The sequence below is a fragment of the Eriocheir sinensis genome, chromosome 29, assembly GCF_024679095.1.
Source record: "Eriocheir sinensis breed Jianghai 21 chromosome 29, ASM2467909v1, whole genome shotgun sequence".
Lineage (NCBI taxonomy): Eukaryota > Metazoa > Arthropoda > Malacostraca > Decapoda > Varunidae > Eriocheir > Eriocheir sinensis.
In genome coordinates this window covers 6,993,608-7,015,887 of record NC_066537.1, presented here as the reverse complement: position 1 = coordinate 7,015,887, position 22,280 = coordinate 6,993,608, and the positions used below count along the sequence as shown (strand labels likewise).

Below are 22,280 nucleotides of genomic sequence, written 5' to 3'. Positions count from 1 at the left end.
TTCCTCCTCCTCCATCACCATTTTAAACATGCATATATTTTAAGTTGCATTAATCTACGCAGGTGAATAGCCCCCCACCCCCCGCCCCCCATCCATGCCCCCTTGACCCTTCCCCACCCCACCTCCCCCTCTTCCCCGCCCTCATCATAATCTGGCCCCACCCTTTGCCCCCCAGCGTGACGGTTTTAAATGGTTTACGACTCTGTTTTATGCTCTTGCGCGTCGCTTCGTATGTTTGCTATAATGGGAGGCGGGAAATAGCGTGTTAAAAATCCTCCAGTTCACGCCTTGCAAGAAAAAAGGGCTGAGAAAAGGAGTCCGAGGTGGTGTTGTAATTAGAGCTTTTGCGGTTCATTACTTGTGCGAAAGGAAGAGAGAGAAAAAAAGGAAGGAAAGGGAAGTATAATGTGTGTTTTTATGTAATAGTCAAATGAGTTTTCTTTTCACGCTTCGCACGGAAAAAAAAAAAGAGTTGAAAGGAAAGGAATTAAAACTGGTGTCATAGTTAGATGTCTTGTGTTACGTTACAAGTGAAAAAAAAAGTGAAACAAAACAGACAAAAAACAAAAGTAGAACGAAAAAGAAAGAGAAAATGGATATATAATGCTTGTTTTCATGGTATACTCAAATATTTTTCCTCCTTATGAAAAAATACATTGAAAGGAATTAAAAAAGATACCACATTAAACTTATTGCATTACATTACTCTTGGAAAAACAGAGTAAATCGGAATATCAGTTTTTTTTCTTTTTCTATGTTAGCTCAATTAGATTTAAAGCTCTCTGGGTCAGGTGGTCACTCGGTAGGGGCCTTTATGCTAAAATCGCGTGACCCAGGTTCGAATCTAGCTCATACATCTTAACTTTTTCACCCTAAGCAAATCAAGTAATGGGTCAAAGTTATGTTCGTATGTATGTCTGTCGTGTGCTGTGTTGCCGTAGCCTGGAGGAGACGCGTAAGGACAGGGAGAGAAGGGAGGAAAGGGAGGGAAGTGTGAGGGAAGAAAGGGAAGGTGGAGAAGGAGAGAAAAGGGAGGGAAGGTAATGGAGGGAAATTTAAGGGGAGAGAGAGGGAAGGGAAGGGAGGAAGAGTAATGAAGGGAAGTGTTAAGGGAGAGAAAGGGAAGGGGAAGAGGGAGAGGAAAGGGAGGGAAGGTAATGGAGGGAAATTTAAGGGGAGAGAGAGGGAAGGGAAGGAAGAGTAATGAAGGGAAGTGTTAAGGGAGAGAAAGGGAATGGGACGAGGGAGAGGAAAGGGAGGGAAAGTAATGGAGGAAAGTGTTAAGGGAGAGAAAGGGAAGGGGAAGAGGGAGAGGGAAAAGGGAACAGTGGAGGAAGAAGGGAAACTTAGGGCGAGGGAAGAGGGTAAGGAAGGGAAGAAATGAGGAGAGGGAGAGAGGGAGAAGGGAACAGTGGTGGAAGAAGGAGGGAAAGAAGGAGGGAATCAAAGTAGAGATAGAAGAAGGGAGAAAGAAAGGAGAAACATAAGAAAGAAATTGAAAGGGACGGAAATGCCATTCGCTTGTTCTCGGCTTCCTGTAATTCCTTTCTTGCGCAAATCGGGTAATGTAATGTTTGAAAGGCATGTTAAGTCCGTGCGTGTGAGTGTGTGAGTGTGTGTGTGTGTGTGTGTGTGTGTGTGTGTGTGTGTGTGTGTGTGTGTGTGTGTGTGTGTGAGTGTGTGTGTTTTGCCGTGTTGCTGATGTTAGGAATAAAGAAGGAATGGGATTGAGCTCCTTCTCTTTCTTTTGTTCTCGTTCTTTTTCATTTTCGTCTGCCGCCTTCTTTCTGCTTCTTTCTGCTTCTTCTCCTTTTTGTTACAGTTTTAATTTTTCTATTCTTCTTTTTATTTAATTTTTTCTTTCCTTAACTTTTTATTTTGATTTTTCTTCTGCATTTGCTTCTACTACTACTACTACTAATAATAATAATAATAATAATAATAATAATAATAATACTTCTTCTTCTTCTTCTTCTTCTTCTTCTTCTTCTTCTTCTTCTTCTTCTTCTTCTTCTTCTTCTTCTTCTTCTTCTGCTTCTCCTTCTTCTCCTTACCCTTCTTCTTCCCCTTCACCTTCTCCTCCTCCTCCTCCTCAATCTCCTTATAACATGTTCAATTTTTCCTTTCTTTTTTCTCCTTCCTCTTCTTTGCAGGTAATTGAGCAGGTATACTTCTTTCTCTTCTTCTCCTTTTCCTTCCTTTCCTCATTCACCTTTTCACATTTTCATTTTTCCTTATTTGCTTCTCTATCATTTTCTTCTTCGCAGGTTACCTCATTCTCCTTTTTACATTTTCATTTTTTCTTATTTGCTTCTCTATCATTTTCTTCTTGGCAGGTGATAGAGCAGGTCTACTTACCCGCAAACACACACCTGTCACACACACGCCTGAGATACATCGCTTCCCCTCACACTCCCTTCACCGACCTTGATGTAAAAATACTCGCCGAGATTGCCTAAGTCATATACACTCCTTATTCTTTACCCACTTTCCAGTCCTCCAATCTCGTATGCCATGTCAGTGTAGCATTACGTGTACCCAAAACTTTTATATAGGTTTGTTTTTTGTTCTGTTTTATTAAGGAAATGTTAGAGGAATGCTCCCTGAAATTGCTAATGTTATATACCTCTATTTTTCCTCACTTTCCAGTCCTCCAATCTCGTATGCCATGTCAGTGTAGCATTACGTGTACCTAAAACTTTTATATAGGTTTGATTTTCGTTTTGTTTTATTAAGGAAATGTTAGAGGAATGCTCCCTGAAATTACCAATGTTATATACCTCTATTTTTCCTCATTTTCCAGTCCTCCAATCTCGTATGCCATGTCAGTGTAGCATAACGTGTACCCAAAACTTTTATATAGGTTTGTTTTTTGTTCTGTTTTATTAAGGAAATGTTAGAGGAATGCTCCCTGAGATTGCCAATGTTATATACCTCTATTTTTCCTCACTTTCCAGTCCTCAAATTTTGTATGTAATGTTAGTGGAGTATAACGTGAACCCAAATCTTTTTCATAGGTCTGGTTTTGTCGTATTCAATCCAGGATATGTTAAGATCTACGCGACTGTATACAAAACATAATAATCTACATGTTTATAATCTCAATGAAGTTTAAAATCTGCGAAACATTAAAATCTACAAAACGTTTAACTCTACAAAACGTTCAAACCTACAAAACGTTTAAATCCACTAAACGCTGAAATGTATAGAAATCTTTTGACTTAAGAAACGTTTAAATCTACCAAACGTCTTGTTTTTATTTCTCTCTGGGTAGCAAGAACCATGTAATCATAATCTTCTTCCTTTTCATTATTTTTTTGTGGTATTTGCAACGCTTTTTTTACTGTAAGGAAGAATTCTAACCTCAACGTCGGCAAGTGATGTATGTCTGTGTGTATTTTCTCGCGTAGACCTCAACATTTCCTTGATTAAATACGACAAAAAACTGATCTATACGAAAGTTTTGGGTACGTGTTATGCTGGACTGACATGGCATACGAGATTGACGGACTGGAAAGTGAGGAAACGAAAATAGAGGTATATAACATTGGCAATCTCGGGGGGCATTTCTCTGACATTTCCTTAATAAAACAGAACAAAAAACAAACCTATTTAAAAGTTTTGGGTACGTGTTATTTTTAACGGAACACCATTTCCAGCACTACAAGAAAGGATTGGTGTCCGCCGGTCTTGAAACTGCCTGAAAAATCAAGTATAACACACCTGCCAGCCCTCTAATGAGTAGCCACACCTGGATCACGTTTTTTTCTTACATTCCTCCTTATATTCCCTTGCATTCTTTCCCTCATAAAAAAAAATATATAAAGGGGCACAAAATTTAATGGTGAGAAAGTGATATATTCCCTTGCATTCTTTCCCTCATAAAAAAAAATATAAGGGGGCACAAAATTTAATGGTGAGAAAGTGATATATTCCCTTGCATTCTTTCCCTCATAAAAAAAAATATAAGGGGGCACAAAATTTAATGGTGAGAAAGTGATATATTCCCTGCATTCTTTCCCTCATAAAAAAAAATATACATAAGGGGGCACAGAATTTAATGGTGCATTCCTTCTCTCATCAAAACAAAAATATAAGGGGGCGCAAAATCTAATGGTGGCAGCACTCTAAATAACATCCAAGCTCAGTGCGTGATATGGCACGATAATAAACTAAAAAAAAAAAAAAAATGTGGTAATGAGAAACGACGAAACAGGTACTGTACACGATGGCACTTATTACCCCTGACCTTGATTCACCTGGACTTAAAATCAACCTCACCTAGCCGACCGTGACCTTGGCTACACCTGTCCCTTAAGTCTGGCCCCCCTCTCGTGTTAAGAAGAGGAATAAGTTAATTATAGAACCAATAACAGTCAAAACAGAAAAAAAAAGTTGATGATGTAAATGTGTGTGTGTGTGTGTGTGTGTGTGTGTGTGTGTGTGTGTGTGTGTGTGTGTGTGTGTGTGTGTGTGTGTGTGTGTGTGTGTGTGTGTGTGTGTGTGTGTGTGTGTGTGTGTGTGCGTGTGTGTGTGTGCGTTTGTGGGTGACGGAAAACTGGCGGAATAGGAGAAATGCGGTCTTCATCAGGCAGTGGAATGTGAGGCCAACACGCGAAGGAGACGATGAAGGAGGAGGAATGTGTGGCGGGGAGGTCAGGTCAGATGGGTCACGCCGAGTTCAATGAGGTCACGTGCGCGGAACGGGTGACGGGAGGTGAGGAAGCGAGCGAAAACATATCAATATAAAACGTTAGATATATGTTGTTGTTTTTTTACAGTAAGCAATCAGCTGAAGGGCGGAAAAAAAGAAAAAAAAAGACCTCTCAGCATTGGTCCAATAAAAGCAAATGGATAAAGAGCGAACAAAAGAGAGGTCAATTCCAGATGGAGAGATGTCTTGCTCCTCCCCTCATGGAAGAGTTCAAGTCGTAGGCAGAAGGAAATACAGAGGATATGAATAGTTGACGGTGATTAGTTGGAAGGATAACTAACTGACCAACTAACTTAATGTAGAAAACAATATACAGAACTGAAAACAAAGTAGAGGAACTGCGATAGAAGAGAGTGGGAAAATGTTGTTGTTGTTGTTGTTCTTAAAAGGCAGGAGGAAATACAGAGGATATGAATGGTTGAAGCTGATTAACTAACTGACCAACTAACTAAATGTAGAAAACAATATACAGAACTGAAAACTAAGTAGAGGAACTGCTATAGAAGAGAGTGGGGAAATGTTGTTGTTGTTGTTGTTGTTCTTAAAAGGCAGGAGGAAATACAGAGGATATGAATGGTTGAAGGTGATTAACTAACTGACTAACTAACTTAATATAGAAAACAATATACAGAACTGAAAACTGAGTAGAGGAAGTGCGATAGAAGAGAGCGGGGAAATAGTTGTTGTTGTTGTTGTTGTTGTTGTTGTTGTTGTTGTTGTTGAAAGCGAAAGAATAAGAGGCGATTCAAGCCTTCCGCAGGGTACAAACACACGCGTGCATGACAGTAGACTAAGGAGGGTAGAGTAACAAGATAGAGTAACGAGTAACAAGTAAAGTAACAAAAGTAGAGATAACAAGAGTAGATTCGAACCTTCCTCTGGGTACAAACAAATACACGGAACAGTAGCGTAACAAGGGACAGTACCACCACCTTCTCTATCTTCCCCGGCACGTCCGCGGTTAATAACGGTAGAGATAACGGAGTAAACCCCCTGTAACGACGCCCAGGAACACACAGTTAAAAGGGAGAGGAGAGAAAAGCATGAGAGAAAGAAAGAGTGAAGGGAGGAAAGGTAATGGGAAGAAATATAAGAGAAAAAGAGGGAGGGAAATGAAGGAACGAGTGTGCAGGAAGGAAATGAGGGAGGAGAGAAGGGAAAAAAAATGTTATAGAGAGGAATGGTATGACGATATATAAAGTAAGGGAGGAAATGAGGGAAGGAGAGTAAGAAAGAGAGAATGAATAGAAGATGTGAGTAGGTAGTAACGATAATAACAATGAATAAAAGCAATAAAAAAAAAAGGTAGAGGTTTATGATACAAGAAATAGAGAAGGAAAACAATAAACATAAATAAACAAATGAACAAATAAGTAATAAAGTAAGTAACATCTGAACAAATAAGGATGAATGAGGGGGAAGAAGAGAGGAAGAGAGGGGAGGGATGTGGGAGGAGGAGGAGGAGGAGGAGGAGGAGGAGGAGGAGGAGGAGGAGGAGGAGGAGGAGGAGGAGGGGAAGGGACGTGGTGAAGAGGAAAGGGAGGAAGAGGAGGGAAGTAGAAGGGGAAAAGAGGGGAAGAGGGGAGTGATGTAGGAGGAGGAAGAGGAGGGGAAGAGGAAGGGAAGGGACTTGATGTAGAGGAAAGGGAGGAAGAGGAGGGAAGTAGAAGGGGAAAAGAGGGGAAGAGGGGAATGAGGTGAGAGGAGGAGGAAGAGGAGGAGGAGGAGGAGGAGGAAGAGGAGGAGGAGGAGGAGGAGGAGGAGGAGGAGGAGGAGGAGGAGGAGAAGAGGAAGGGAAGGGACTTAGTGGTGTTGTTCTTACTCTCTACCTTCCCTATCTTCCCCATCAACACCACCACCACCACCACCACTGTACCATATGCGTGACCTGCTTCCCTCACCACCACCACCACCACCACCACCACCTCCACCGCCACCACAAGGTCAAGACGGTACATAGCCAGTTCGTAAAATCTATTGCGTAATGAGTTCGTCTTATGTGAGGGGTGAGAGCCGAAGACAATGATGGGAGAGGGAAGGAGGAAGAAGGAGGAGGAGGAGGAGGAGGAGGAGGAGGAGGAGGAGGAGGAGGAGGAGGAGGGAGGAGGAGGAGGAGGAATACATAGGAATACATAGGAAGAACAGGCACCAGAAGACCTGTCGGTTTGTCGAAGGAAGGAAGGAAGGAAGGAAGGAAGGAAGGAAGGGAGCAGTGAGTGGGTGAGTGAGGGAAGAAGGGAGCAGGGAGAGAAAGGGACAGTGGTGGAGGAAAAAGGTAAAGAGTGTAGGGGAGAAGGAGAGAAAGTGAAGGAAAGGGGAAAGGGAGAGAGAAAAAGGGAAGGGGAAGAGATGGAGGAAAGGAGGAAAAGAGAGGATGAGAAAATAATGGAGGAAAGTAGGGAGTAGAGGAAAGTAGGAGAGAAGGAAAGAGGGGAGCGAAGGGAGAGAAAGTAATGGAGGGAAGTAGAGGGAAGGAAAGGAGGGAGGAAAGGAAGGAGGAAAGAGGAGATTCATGGAGGGATATTTTGAGGGAAAGAGAGAAGGGAGGAAAGGAGGTAAAAAAAATAGGAATGAGGAAAGGAAAGGAAGGAAAAGAAGGAGAAGGCAAAAAAAAAAGTATGAAGGTATTTGGTGAGGAAGGAAAGGAAGGAAGAGAAATGATGAAAAATATGAAGAAACAGGAAAAGAAAGAAAGAAAGAAAGAAAGAGAGAGAGAGAAAGAAAGAAAGAAAAGAAGAAAGAAAGAAAGAAAGAGAGAAAGAAAGAAAGAAAAAAGAAAGAAAGGAAGAAAGAAAGAGAGAGAAAGAAAGAAAGAAAGAAAAGAAGAAAGAAAGAAAGAAAGAGAGAAAGAAAGAAAGAAAAAAGAAAGAAAGAAAGAAAGAAAGAAAGAGTAATAACAGAGAAACGTGTGAGGGGGTAGAGAGTTAATGAAGAAATCAGAGTAAATTACAAAAAAGATAAAAAGAAAGATAAAAAGATAAAGATAAAAAAACATTCCCTTAATTTTTTTACAACTGCTTCAAGTCTCGGGTTTGTTTTTCATTTTTTTTGCATCACAATTTTCTTTTTTTTCTTTTTCTTTTCTTTCTTTTCTTTTTTATCTGCTTGTAATCAACGTGGGATTTTATGTAATCACTTTCTCTTTTTTCTTAGTGAGCTTTGTGAGTGCATTTGTAACCAGTGACTTAATCCCTTCCTGTGTGTGTGTGTGTGTGTGTGTGTGTGTGTGTGTGTGTGTGTGTGTGTGCCGCATTAGCGTTCCGGCTCACCTGAGATCAATTAACGAGACTCCCACACGTGTGCATGCTCAGGTGTGTGTGTGTGTGTGTGTGTGTGTGTGTGAAGATAGGTAGGTAGGAAGGAAGAAAGGAAGGATGGAGGGAAGGAAGGAAGGAAGGAAAGAAGGAAAGAAGGAAGGAAGGAAGGAAAGGAAGAATGAATGAATGAATGAATGAAAGGAAGAAAGAAAAAAAAGAAAGAAAGGAAGGAAGGAAGGAAGGAAGAAAGATAGAAAAAAAGAAAGAAGAAAGGTAGAAAGAATGAATGCATGAATGAATGAAAAAAAGAAAGAAAGAAAGAAAGAAAGAAAGAAAGGAAGGAAGGAAGGTAGACAGGTATCCATTTCACCTGCGCTAATGGTAAGGTATCATGTAGGTAACCGTGTGTGCGCGTGTACGTCAAGTCATGTATGTGTGATCGTGCGTGTGTGTGCGTGTGTGTGCGTGTGTATGTGCGTGTACTAAGACGCCTCCGTAAGCTGACGTGTGCATGGCGAACTGACCCTAACACGCATGGGGGGGGGAAGGAGGGGGTTGAGGGGAGGGAGGGGGAAGGTAAGCTCAGGTGAATGGGGAGGAAAGGTAAAGAGATAGGTAAGAAAATTGTAGAGAAAGGAAGACAGATTGGCAAGAAAACACGGAGGAGGAAAAATAAGGAGAGAAAAAAGAAAGAAAGCAAGAAAGAGAGAACAGCGGAGATAAAAAGCAAAGGAATAGGAGAGAGAGGACATTTGCAAGGAGGGAGGCAACTTAACCTTACCTTACCTTACCTTACCTTACCTTGCCTAACCTAACCTTACCTAACCTAACCTTACTTAACCTTACCTTACCTTACCTAACCTTACCTTACCTTGCCTAACCTAACCTTACCTAACCTAACCTTACCTTACCTTGCCTAACATAACCTTGCCTAACCTAACCTTGCCTAACCTAACCTTACCTAACCTTACCTTACCTTGCCTAACCTAACCTTACCTAACCTAACCTTACCTTACCTTACCTTGCCTAACCTAACCTTGCCTAACCTAACTTTACCTAACCTTACCTAACATTACCTAACATTACCTTACCTAACCTTACCTAACCTTACCAAACCTTACCTAACCTTACCTAACCTTACCAAACCTTACCTAACATTACCTTACCTAACCTTACCTTACCTTGCCTAACCTCACCTAGCCTAAGAGGAGGAGGAAAGAAGGAGGGAAAAGGGGGCAGTGGTGGAGGAAAGAAGGAAAAGAGAGGGTGAGAAAAGAAGGGACGCTTATAGTCGGCCGAGTAATTTAAGAGTTCTCGTCTAGTTCTCTCGCCCAAGCATCAACAAACCCTTGCATTCTAACCGCCAGCGTGCATTTCCAACACAAGTTTTACCTAGTGCGTCAATTTATCGAATATCTCTTGTGATAACTCAGTTCTACCTCGCGCCTCACCACCACCATCACCACAACCACAACTCAGCTAGTCATCACCTATCACCACACTCAATACCACCTAATCCCTCTCACCACTCTGGCCTTTCCCTCTTCTAGCCAGTAATCCATCCAGCACATCACAGAAAGACGGTAAGTATGATAAACGTAGACTTTTTACTTTATCTCAGTTCATCCTTAAAACAGGCAACGTGGGACCATTTTCCTTGACGGCTAGTGTGTGTCATCTATAGAAGGAAATGTGCACCGAAGACGTCATATTAGAAAAGCCACTGATTGATAATTATGATAAACGTAGACTTTTAACTTTATCTCAGTTCATCCTTAAAGCAGGCAACGTGGGACCATTTTCCTTGAAGGCTAGTTTGTCTCCTCTATAGAAAAAGGAAATGTACACTGAAGACGTCATATTATAAAAGCTACTGATTCATAGAGATAAAATGAAATATATAGTTCATCCTTAAACGGGAAACGTGGGACCATTTTCTCTGACGGCCTGATTCAACGCTGCAGGAGAGAGACTGAAAGGGGAAACTGACCTAAACCGACTTCTTAGCACAATGAGTATAGGAGATTCAGGGGAGGCATTTTAAGCTAACCAACACAAAGACGAAGACATATATCCGCTTACTCGACCTCGTTTTAGCGGAAGCGAAGATGAAAGGGCCTTCTCGCTGGGTGCTTTATCATTCACTGTGACAATGGGAGACACAGAGACGGAGGCGGTATCGAACGAAGGGACAGAAGTGTGTTTGTAGGTCAGCCAGCCAGCGACCCAACCCTCCCTTCGCCCGCTGTCTGACGAATCTTTCCCCACGGCAGAGATTTATTCATGTGTGTGTTTTTTGTTTTGTTTTGTTTATATACACGCAAACCTTTATGTGTGTGGAAGGGGAGGAAGGGAGGGGAAGGGGGAGGAGGGTGTGCTTGTGGGGGGGAAGGGGAATGCGTATGGGGGAAGGGGGATTTGTGGGGGGCTGAGGTGGAGTCTCTTTGAGGGGAAGGGGAATGTGTATGAAGGGGGATGTGTCAGGGAGGTGATGTGTGAAAGGAACTGAAGTCTATGTGTTGGGGATCTGTGTGGGGGGAAGATCTGTCTGTAGGGGGATCTGCGTGTGGGGGAAGGGGAATGTGTGTGAGGGAGGGGGATGTGAATGGGGATGGGGTATGTGTCTAGGAGAGGATGGAATTGACGTCTATGTGTAGGAGATCTGTATGAGGGAAGATCTGTCTGTAGGGGGATCTGCGTGTGGGGGAAGGGGATGTGTGGGGAGTTCTGTGTCGTGGGGAAGAGGGGGAATGGGGCGCCGTGACACGAATACAACCTGTTCAATAATTCCGTGAACCTATTGACGGAAATCCTATGAATGTTATACCCAGGAAGTGGAAAGGGGGAGCCACGCAGAAATACTATTATTATTATCATTATTATTATTATTATTATTATTATTATTATTATTATTATTATTATTATTATTATTATTATTATTATTATTATTAATGACAGACTTTATAATGGTGTTGTTAGGATTGCCATGATGATTGATAACTAACAATGAAAAGAAAAATAAATAGATGAGTGTTTAATATATCCTTTTCATCATTTTTTATCCTTTTTTTTTCTTTATCTCCTCCTCCTCCTCCTCTTTCTTTTCCTTTCCCTTTCTCTTTCTCTTACTCTCTCCTTCTCTTTCTGTTTTCTTTTTTCTTTGTTCGTCTTTCTCTTCCTCTTCCTCTTCCTCCTCCTCCTCCTCCTCCTCGTCATCATCATCACCATCGTCATCATTATCTCCTCCCATCTCTTACTCTCTCCTTCTTTTTCTGTTTCTTTTCTCCTTGTTCGTCTTTCTCTTCCTATTCCTCTTCCTCCTCCTCCTCCTCGTCATCATCTTTATCTCCTCCATCTCTTCCCCCACAGCCGCTACGGGGACGCCTACGACCCCAACTACCAGGCCCAAACGACCTACGACTTCACCCAGGGGGGTCCGAACTACGACCTCAGCGCCTACCCTGACAACTACTACACCCAGCAGGACCCCGCTACCTACGCCGCCAGGTGAGTCGTTAGAGGGGGTCGTACGTTCGGTTAAGGAATCGATGGGTAGACTGACTGACTGGTTTAACTTCTATACTTCGACTTAACTTAACTGACTGACTTCGACTTAACCTTTTTGCTTTGACTGAACTGATTGACTGACTTTGACTTAACCTTTTTGCTTTGACTGAACTGATTGACTGACTTTGACTTAACCTTTTTGCTTTGACTTAGGTGACTGACTGATTCGACTAAACCCTTTTGCTTTGACTTAACTGACTGACTGACTTCGATTTAACTTCTTGACTTCGCCTTCTCTTCACTGACTGACATCGATTTAACTTCCTGACTTCGCCTTCTCTTGATTAACTGACTTCGATGGAGCTTTTTTTTTTTACTCCGACTTAACTTGATTGACTTCAACGGCATAAAACTTCAACGAAACAAAACTTCAACATTACAAAACTTTGAAAATACACACACAAAAAAAAGAACACTCACCAGGCTGGTTCACCGTTCTGTCCTCCTCCAGCCGATGACATCACGAGCTAGACTCCGAGAATTCACTCCCTGGGAAAAGAAAATGAGAATATGAGACCAATCCATCATTTCCCTGCACGTTGCACACATAAAACCATAAACATGAATTGCACAACGAAGATATCATACTACAGGAGTCACTAACTAATATGGATACAATGAAAATAGGGATACAATGAAATATAAATACACTGGAATATGGATACAGTGAGCTATAGATACAATGAAATATGGAAACAAAGAAATATAAATACAATAGAATATGGATATGTACAATGAACAGTGAATACAATGAAATAAATGGTTGATCAGCATCCCCAAAACATTCATTATATGTCATCCTTTGTGTCCTCTGTAGAAGGTTCTTTTTGTTGTTGTTTGCGTGTTTAGGTCACATCATAATTATCACTGGCGTGTTTACCGTCAATAAAAAGATGTTTCCATTCCGCCTGGTCACTAAACAGCTTCCTCTACCCCCCCCCCCCTCCCCTCCAGCAGCAGGGTCGGCCAAGACACTTACTACGACAACACCAACTACAACGACTACAACGACCAGGACGACTTCGACTACCCGGTCCCGGACTACGGCGGAGCGGACCCTACCTACGGGACCCAAAATCCCTACAACGAAGCTTCGAACCCGTACTACGAGACCTCGGATCCCTACAACGAAGCTTCGAACCCGTACAACGAGGCTTCAGATCCTTACAACGAGGCCTCGGGTCAATATGCGTACGAAGAGGGTGAGGACTACGACGCGTACCCCGGGAATGATCCGCTGAGCTACGAGTCGCCCTACGCCTACGAGCGGCCGACCCTCTACAAGCAGGGCGCGAACCTCCAGCCCGACGGGAGCTTCGCGGGCACCACCGAGGTCAGGTCCGCCTACCGCGCCTACGACAGCTACAGGAAGCCCAAGGTGAGTCCAAATGTAGGAGGCCGATGTACTTTCTTCTTATAGTGAAACCAAATTGTCGAGTCCGTTTTGGCGTTGGCTCCCGCGGGTCAATTTCTCCCCTCTGCCCTGCCACACAGTCCCAACACCTAGTTTTTCCTCTCATATGTTACCTATAGCTTACATATGAGAGGAAGAGATAGGTGTTCGGACTGTGTGGCAGAACAGAGGGGAGGAAAGGACCCGCAGGAGCCTACGCCAGACCGGCCTCGACATATTTGGAAGACTATAGTGCTAGTTAAAGGAAGGCGTTTAGATCTCATGGTTTGCTCAAGGTTAGTTACCCCAAAGAAGGAGGCCTAGGTGGTTCTTCGCAGCATTAGATTTTCAAGTGGTTTTAAATGAAGATCTTATGGTCTGTCCAAGGGAAGTAAACCCCAACGGAGGAGGCTTAGATGCTTCTTCGTAGAGTTAGGTTTCCAAATGTTTTTAAATCTGGATGTTTAGGTCTTACGTTATGTTTTCCGCCTCCTTGAAAATAAAGGTCTGAGTAGATTCATTAAGGAAAGGTAGAACAGATTGCCAACAGTCCCACATGGTTCTCAGTTCTTCGCTAAATGCCACTGGACTCCGAGGTATAGCCCTAACCCCTTCCTTACACCCCCCTAGTCCTACATGGTTCTCAGTTCTTCACCAAATGTCACTGGACTCCGAGGTATAGCCCTAACCCCTTTCTTACACCCCCCTAGTCCCACATGGTTCTCAGTTCTTCACCAAATGTCACTGGACTCCGAGGTATAGCCCTAACCCCTTCCTTACACCCCCCTAGTCCTACATGGTTCTCAGTTCTTCGCTAAATGCCACCGGACTCCGAGGTATAGCCCTAACCCCTTCCTTACACCCCCCTAGTCCTACATGGTTCTCAGTTCTTCGCTAAATGCCACTGGACTCCTGTATAGCCTAACCCCTTTCTTACACCCCCCTAGTCCCACATGGTTCTCAGTTCTTCACCAAATGTCACTGGACTCCGAGGTATAGCCCTAACCCCTTCCTTACACCCCCCTAGTCCCACATGGTTCACAGTTCTTCGCTAAATGCCACCGGACTCCGAGGTATAGCCCTAACCCCTTCCTTACACCCCCCTAGTCCTACATGGTTCTCAGTTCTTCGCTAAATGTCACTGGACTCCGAGGTATAGCCCTAACCCCTTCCTTACACCCCCCTAGTCCCACATGGTTCTCAGTTCTTCACCAAATGTCACTGGACTCCGAGGTATAGCCCCAACCCCTTTCTTACACCATCCTAGTCCCATATGGTTCACAGTTCTTCGCTAAATGCCACCGGACTCCGAGATATAGCCCTAACCCCTTCCTTACACCCCCCTAGTCCTACATGGTTCTCAGTTCTTCGCTAAATGCCACCGGACTCCGAGGTATAGCCCTAACCCCTTCCTTACACCCCCCTAGTCCTACATGGTTCTCAGTTCTTCGCTAAATGCCATTGAACTCCGAGGTATAGCCCTAACCCGTTCCTTACACCACCCTAGTCCCACATGGTTCACAGTTCTTTACTAAATGTCACTGAACTCTGAGGTAAAGGACTAACACCCTCCTTACACCACCTTTATCCCACAGGCCGGCCGGGCGAAGCAGGACAACCTACACGGGGACGGCGGGGTAGAAGGTGACACCGAGCACCGCACACAATACCAGGGCTACGTCGCTCCTCCCCCTCTCACGTACCGGCAGGGCGCCAACCTAGCCCCGGGCGGAGAGTTCCAGGAAAACACCGAGTACAGGCAACAGTACCCGGAGAAAAGAGCAGGGAAGCGCACCGCCAAGAGGCACTCCGACACCCTAAAGCCGGAGGGAGGACAGAGCTTCGGTGAGACTGAGACCAGACGCCAACATCAAGCCTTCCAAGGAGAGCGTGCAACCCTTCACAGACCAGGCGGTAACCTCAAAACCGAAGGCGGTTTCTCCCAGGACACTGAGTACCGCCAGCAGTACCCGGAGAAGCAGGGAGTCAAACAAGAGGCAAGGAGGTACTCGGACAACCTAAGAACCGAGGGAGACTTCGGCGAGGAGACTGAGACTCGAGATAAACACAAACCATTCCAGTCCCAACGTGCCGCTCCGATCAGACAAGGTACACATCTTAAAACTGGAGGAGACTTTTATAGAGACACTGAGTACAGCAAACAGTTTCCGAATAAGAACGCAGACAGACCTACAGCCAAAAGGTACTCGGATAACCTCTGGCCGGAGGGAAGCTTTGGCGAGACAACCGAAACCCAGGACAAACACAAGGCATTCGACGCGAGGAAACGCTCCGCCAAGAAGAACGGGTCTCACCTAGCACCCGGCGGAAGCTTCTCAAGGGACACAGAGTACAACAAACAGTTTCCGCAGAAGGCTTCACAGAGACCAGAGGCGAAGAGGTACTCCGACAACCTAAAGACTGAAGGTGAATTTGGGGAAGAGACAGAAACTCGAGCCAAACACAAAAACTTTCAGGCCCAGAAACAAGCCCCAATAAAGCCTGGGTCCAACTTATCTTTGCAAGGAAGTATCGCTGATGACACAGAGTACAAAAACCAGTTCCCACAGAAGTCATCGAGGAAATCTGATCCAATAAGATACTCAGACAACCTAAAAACTGTAGGAGAGTTTGGAGAGGAGACAGAGACTCGAGCCAAACACAGAAGCTTTCAGGCTCAGAAACAAGCCCCAATAAAGCCCGGGTCCAACTTCTCTTTACAAGGAAGCCTTGCCGACGACACAGAGTACAGAAAACAGTTCCCAGAGAAGTCATCAAGGAGATCCGCTCCAATAAGATATTCAGACAACTTGAAACAAGAGGGTGACTTTGGAGAGGAAACAGAAACTCAAGCCAAACACAAAAGCTTTCAGGCTCAAAAACAAGCCCCAATAAAGCCCGGATCCAACCTCTCTTTGCAGGGAAGTATCGCCGATGACACAGAGTACAAAAAACAGTTCCCACAGAAGTCATCGAGAAGATCCGAGCCAATAAGATACTCCGACAACCTAAAAACAGAAGGTGACTTTGGCGAGGAGACAGAGACAAAGGCTAAACACAAAAGCTTCAAAGCCGAAAGGCAGACTAAAAAAAAACTTCAATCCAACCTAACATTAGAGGGAAGTCTCGCTGACGACACAGAGTACAGACAACAGTTCCCCCTAAAGAACCCAGACAGACAGCAGTCCAAGAGGTACCCGGACAATCTCTACCCCGAAGGAGGAGAGTTGTCCAAAACTTCTGAGTACGGAGCGGCGTTCGAGGCGCGGACTGTTGGGGGGAGAGGATCGAGGAGGAGGCCTGACGTCTCGAAGCAGAACGGAGACTCAAAAAACGGACCAGCGCCCAAAGAGCAGCTTAAGGAGGTAAAGAAGAGCGGTAATGCGTCTGGGGTAAGGGACAGCAGCAGGGGTAACAAAGCACTTTCTGCGGAGTCCCAGAAAAGCAATGACCGCCTCAAGACAGCGGGGAAGACTGAGGAAATCCCCGAGAACAAGGAACGTTACAAACCCACTGATACCACCAACCCGGAGAGGCGACGGACGGGAGGGACCCTGAGTCGTGAAGGAAAGGTCGCAGGAAAACCACAAGAGTCTATGTACCTGCCTTCAGAAGGGCAGACCCGACGCTCCTACCGCGCCCCCGACAACCTCAAACCTGGAGGGTTGTTTGGGGATAAGACAGAGATCAGAGACAACTACCGTCACTTTACCGCTGATAGGCCCGCTTTTCAACGTCAGAGGACTAGCCTAAGACAAGAGGGAACATTCGGACAGTCTTCGGAGTTCAAGGACAAGTTCCGGGGGGTGCAGGTGACTCGGCCCGCCCTCAGAAGAATGGAAGGAAGCCTCAAACCTGAAGGACACTTTGGCGGGATCACTGAAGTTCACGACAAGTACCGAACCCTCGAGACCCACCGCAACATTGCCCCCAAACACGGGTCTAACATCCGATCAGAAGGACAATTCGGAGAGACCTCAGAAATCAAGGACAAATACCGACAGTTCGACACCCAGCGGAAAATAGCTCCAAGACACGGGGCCAACCTGAAGTCTGAGGGTGAGTTCGGCGAGATTTCGGAGCTACACGATAAGTACAAACCCTTGGGCAACCAGAGGAAGATAGCCAAGCGACACTCTGCCAACCTGAAGCCTGAAGGGGACTTTGGGGAGACATCAGAACTACACGACAAGTACAAGGCGTTGGACTTCCACAGGAACATCGCCAAGCCCATCAAGGACAAGATCTTGCTGGAAGGAGATTTCGGCGAGATGTCTGAAGTCCACGACAAGTTCAAGCCGCTGGGGAATCACAGGAATATCGCGAAGAAGCACTCGGCGAACCTCAAGCCCGAGGGAGAGTTCGGGGAGACCTCGGAGATCCACGACAAGTACAAACCCTTGGAGACCCAACGCAACATCGCCAAGAAGCACTCAGCGAACTTGAAACCCGAGGGAGAGTTTGGCGAGACTTCCGAACTCCACGACAAGTTCAGGGCTTTGGAGACTCAGCGAAACATTGCCAAGAAGCACTCAGCGAACTTGAAGCCCGAGGGTGACTTCGGCGAGACATCCGAACTCCACGACAAATACAAACCACTGGGGAATCAGAGGAATATCGCGAAAAGACACTCGGCCAACCTGAAGCCAGAAGGAGACTTTGGTGAAACTTCTGAGCTCCACGACAAGTTCAAGCCTTTGGAGAGTCAGAGGAACATTGCCAAGAAACATTCGGCGAACCTAAAACCCGAAGGAGAGTTTGGAGAGACCTCTGAACTCCACGACAAGTTCAGGCCTTTGGAAAATCAGCGAAATATTGCCAAGAAACATTCGGCAAACCTAAAACCTGAAGGAGAGTTTGGAGAGACCTCTGAACTCCACGACAAGTTCAGGCCTTTGGAAAATCAGCGAAATATTGCCAAGAAACATTCGGCGAACCTAAAACCTGAAGGAGAATTTGGGGAGACCTCCGAACTCCACGACAAGTTTAAGCCTCTTGAAACCCAAAGAAACATCGCCAAGAGGCATTCGGCGAACTTGAAACCCGAAGGTGAGTTTGGCGAGACCTCTGAGCTGCATGACCAGTACAGGGCCTTGGAGAGTCAGCGCAACATCGCCAAAAGACACTCGGCCAACCTGAAGCCAGAAGGAGAGTTCGGCGAGACCTCTGAACTCCACGACAAGTTCAGGCCTTTGGAGAGTCAACGAAACATTGCCAAGAAGCATTCGGCGAACCTAAAACCCGAAGGAGAGTTCGGTGAGACTTCCGAACTCCACGACAAGTTTAAACCCTTGGAGACGCAGCGGAACATTGCCAAGAAGCATTCCGCGAACCTAAAACCTGAGGGAGAGTTCGGGGAGACCTCTGAGCTTCATGACAAGTTCAAGCCTTTGGAGAATCAGAGGAATATTGCGAAGAGACACTCCGCTAACCTAAAGCCTGAGGGAGAGTTCGGGGAGACCTCTGAACTTCATGACAAGTTCAAGCCTTTGGAGAATCAGAGGAATATTGCGAAGAGACACTCCGCTAACCTAAAGCCTGAGGGAGAGTTCGGGGAGACCTCTGAGCTCCATGACAAGTTCAAGCCTTTGGAAAATCAGAGAAACATTGCAAAGAGACACTCCGCTAACCTAAAACCTGAAGGAGAGTTCGGCGAGACCTCTGAGCTCCACGACAAGTTCAGGCCTTTGGAGAATCAGCGAAACATTGCAAAGAAGCACTCGGCGAACTTGAAACCAGAGGGTGAGTTCGGCGAGACCTCTGAACTACATGACAAATTCAGAGCCCTCGAGAGCCAACGGAACATCGCGAAAAGACACTCGGCAAACCTGAAACCAGAAGGGGAGTTCGGCGAAACCTCCGAACTCCACGATAATTTCAGAGCCCTCGAGACGCAACGAAACATCGCGAAAAAGCACTCGGCCAACCTCAAGCCCGAGGGAGAGTTCGGTGAGACGTCAGAACTCCACGACAAATTCAAACCGTTGGGGACGCATCGCAACATTGCCAAGAAGCACTCCGCGAACCTTAAACCAGAGGGAGAGTTCGGCGAGACTTCTGAACTCCACGACAAATTCAAACCGTTGGGGACGCATCGCAACATTGCCAAGAAGCACTCCGCGAACCTCAAACCGGAGGGGCAGTTCGGCGAGACATCTGAACTCCACGACAAGTACCGAGCCATGGAGCCCAAGAGGAACATCGCCAAGAAACACTCCGCGAACCTCAAGCCGGAGGGAAACTTTGGGGAGACTTCGGAGCTGCATGACAAGTACCGAGTCTTGGAGCCGCAGCGGAAGATCGCCAAGAAGCACTCCGCCCACATCAAGCCCGAGGGACACTTTGGCGAGAAGACGGAGATCCAGGACAACTATCGGAGCCTGGAGACGCAGCGGAACATAGCCAAGCGCCACAGTGCCATGCTCAAGCCGGAGGGACTCTTCAGCGGGACCTCGGAGCTCAAGGACCAGTACAAGTCGTTCGAGACAGCGCGGAACATCGCCAAACGTCACACAGCCAATCTGAAGCCCGAGGGAGACTTCGGCGAGACGTCTGAGCTCCACGACAAGTACAAAGGCTTCGAGACCCATCGGAACATCGCTAAGCGGCACTCGTCGTCTCTAAAGCCTGAGGGAGACTTCGGAGAGACATCCGAGCTGCATGACAACTACCGCGGCCACCAGGCGATGCGACCCAAGGTGGAACGCCTCGATCGGGACCAGGTATGGCAGGACGGACCGAAGTTTGCCATGGAGGGCAAGTCCGAGACGCTCTCTAAGTTCATCGACTACCCCGGCGTGAGGGGCGTGGACCTGAGGGTGCAGCCACGCCACGGCTACAACACCCAAACGGTGTCGGTCGCCTGAGAGGATTTCTTCACGCAGTTGCGCGGTTCAGCGTCACACAAACCCTCATCGGGACGTCCATAGTCATTGCACCACATCCGTGACGCCTCTGCCTCCTGCTGGTCAGTCTCTACGCCATGTCACAGGAGGCAGGCAGGCCCATCTCACGGTGCATCTTCACATTTCAAATAATAACGTCCATCATCAGCAAACCACCGCCATGCCCACTCATGAGACATCACAGCCATACGCACATACAAACATGTAAACATACAATCATACATACATACATGAGTAGATACAATACATTCATCATCTCGATAGAAGGTTTGTTGTAAGATTTGCTAGTCGAGTGATGTAGCCTACGTAGATGATTTATCCGATAGGGTTTTCTAGTTAATCATTGCGACGTTTTATCAGCACTTGTGTCTTAAGTAGTAAAAGCGTAATGAATTGTAGTGTTGCTTACGTACGACTTTAGAATGTTTATCATCTTGATGATTTAAGAATAGTTACCATTCCATCACCCACCATTTGTTGTGTCGAAGTATTTCAGGCATCCAAAGCACTGGTTAGGCAGTACAAATAACCTAGTAACACAGACGATAGCTATAGGGCTTTGCTTCACGTATAAAAGCTGAGAGGATACCCAACAACTGTGCATTTTGTGATAGGAAAAAAGATCGTAGTTTATCATTTGAATATTTAAATGACGAAAAAAACTAAGAACGATTTGTTCACGTCTATGACCAAACACAAATATGAACTTACTTCATTTTGGTTCCAGTGGTGAAGGAACTGTAACCAACCAAAAAAAAAACATTCTTTATTATATGTCTTCGGTAAGTGATGTACACAACCCTTTCTACCAGTTATGAATGAGATAAGAGTCCAGCCGTTTAATATGTTGTAAAGAGTCGTTGGTTTTCATGTTTGTGTTCGGGAAGTGACGAACAAACCTTACCACTATATTTACTAACGAGTGAGATAAGTCTGGCAGTTTACTAAAGTCGGTTCCACGAGAGCTGGCGGGTCTAATCCTTCACGGGTGGACTCGTGGACTTGGTATCATGAAAAAGAAAATAAGAGCTGAAGCGTGAGAGCATTGAGTGAACAGAAAATCCGGGACCCGTTGCAAAGGCATATCCCGGGACCACATCTGCTGATCAGGGCCCGCATCCTCAGACGCTTTTGGCTCTTACAACTACTTCCAAAGGCCGCAACGGAGATTAGTCGGGTTCTCATGGGTGTGTTTCGCATTCATGGTGCAGAAGGCTTACCAAACTATCGCTAGGGTCACAAAACTACCCATGGAAATACCCACAGCCTCTATGAAAGCCTTGACAAATGTAAGTGTGACCCCCAAGATGTTTGAGGATACGGGCCCTGATCTGAGAGAGCGAGAGATAGTAGGCTTTGTCATGGCAGGTTAGAGGTAGTAAACAACAACAAATGACCGAGGCAGAGACCGTCACCCAAGCAATGATGCCAAGGCAGCGAGTCCACCCCTGAAGGATTAGGCCCTTTAGCCTTCTTGAAACCGACTATAGGATGCAAACAGTCGACTTTCACGTGACTGTCTCTTTGTCCCTTCGTGTGCAGCCGTCCAGCAGCCCCGAGCCTTGCAGCCCTATAGAGGAGTATAGCGCAGGCCAAGGCGCGCGGGGCTGTGGTGCCTCAGGAAGGTGTCACCGTTACATAGGCGTGACAATGTAACGCGTGCACACCTGCTCTTCCTACAAACAAACACACACACACAAACAAACACAATACTCTACGGTAGTGTTGCGTCTGTGATGGTTTTCTTGTGTTGCGTCACTTCCTTTCTTTAATTATCGTTTAGATTCGTTGTCGTTCGATTCGTTTATCGTTTATTCTCTGCAGCAAAGTTTCAATAAGGGTTTCCTCTCCTAGTGTGTGTGTGTGTGTGTGTGTGTGTGTGTGTGTGTGTGTGTGTGTGTGCAAACAGTAGACCAATAGCAGATTGACGCAGGGAGTCAAGCTGTACACAAGCAAGTTTCACCAAAGCTTTTACTAGTCAGTGAATAATAATTTGAAGATATGCAACGCTGCATTTTATTGTCCTTCCAATTTATGAACTTTAGGTAAACCACAGACTACGGGAAGTCATAGGAAATGGAGTTTCAAGTTCGTTTTATTTATTTATTTTTCTTATGCTTCGCCTATGGCGCCGGTAGGCTTTCTTGGTTGGGCCTGATGGTCGGCCCCAGCCCGTTATGGTGCAGGCAGGTGTTTATAGTGGCGCCATCTTGCCCGGCTCATGCTGTCCCCCGGAGCTCATCTTCGATCCTCTTTTAGAGAAACTTTTGAATCTGGGTTGATAGGTTGTCAGCAGGACACCATGTGTGTAGTTTTCAGCCACTCAGCGATGACTGAAAAATTGCCAGCTTGTTTGTAGCGGCGGGCGGGACGCGAACCTGCGTCCTCCTAGACTTCGCGCCCGCACGCTGACCACTCAGCCACCGCCTCCCAGAAGGTGGGTT

The 22,280-nt window shown here is 45.8% G+C and overlaps 1 protein-coding gene across 3 annotated transcripts in view; it reads left to right on the top strand.

Moving 5' to 3' along the window:
* Nucleotides 1–21,835, top strand: part of LOC127004915 (uncharacterized) — a 30,464-nt gene extending 8,629 nt beyond the window's left edge. For 2 of the 3 annotated variants that reach the window (XM_050873150.1, XM_050873151.1), the window contains exons 2-4: nucleotides 11,341–11,478; nucleotides 12,496–12,916; nucleotides 14,527–21,835. In XM_050873150.1, coding sequence (XP_050729107.1) covers nucleotides 16,528–19,797 — 3,270 coding nt within the window. In that variant the 5' untranslated portion in view covers nucleotides 11,341–11,478; nucleotides 12,496–12,916; nucleotides 14,527–16,527 and the 3' untranslated portion in view covers nucleotides 19,798–21,835. Of the gene's footprint in view, nucleotides 1–11,340; nucleotides 11,479–12,492; nucleotides 12,917–14,526 lie in introns of all 3 variants that reach the window. The other variant, XM_050873149.1, reaches the window with a different exon arrangement.
* Nucleotides 21,836–22,280: the final 445 nt, after the last annotated feature.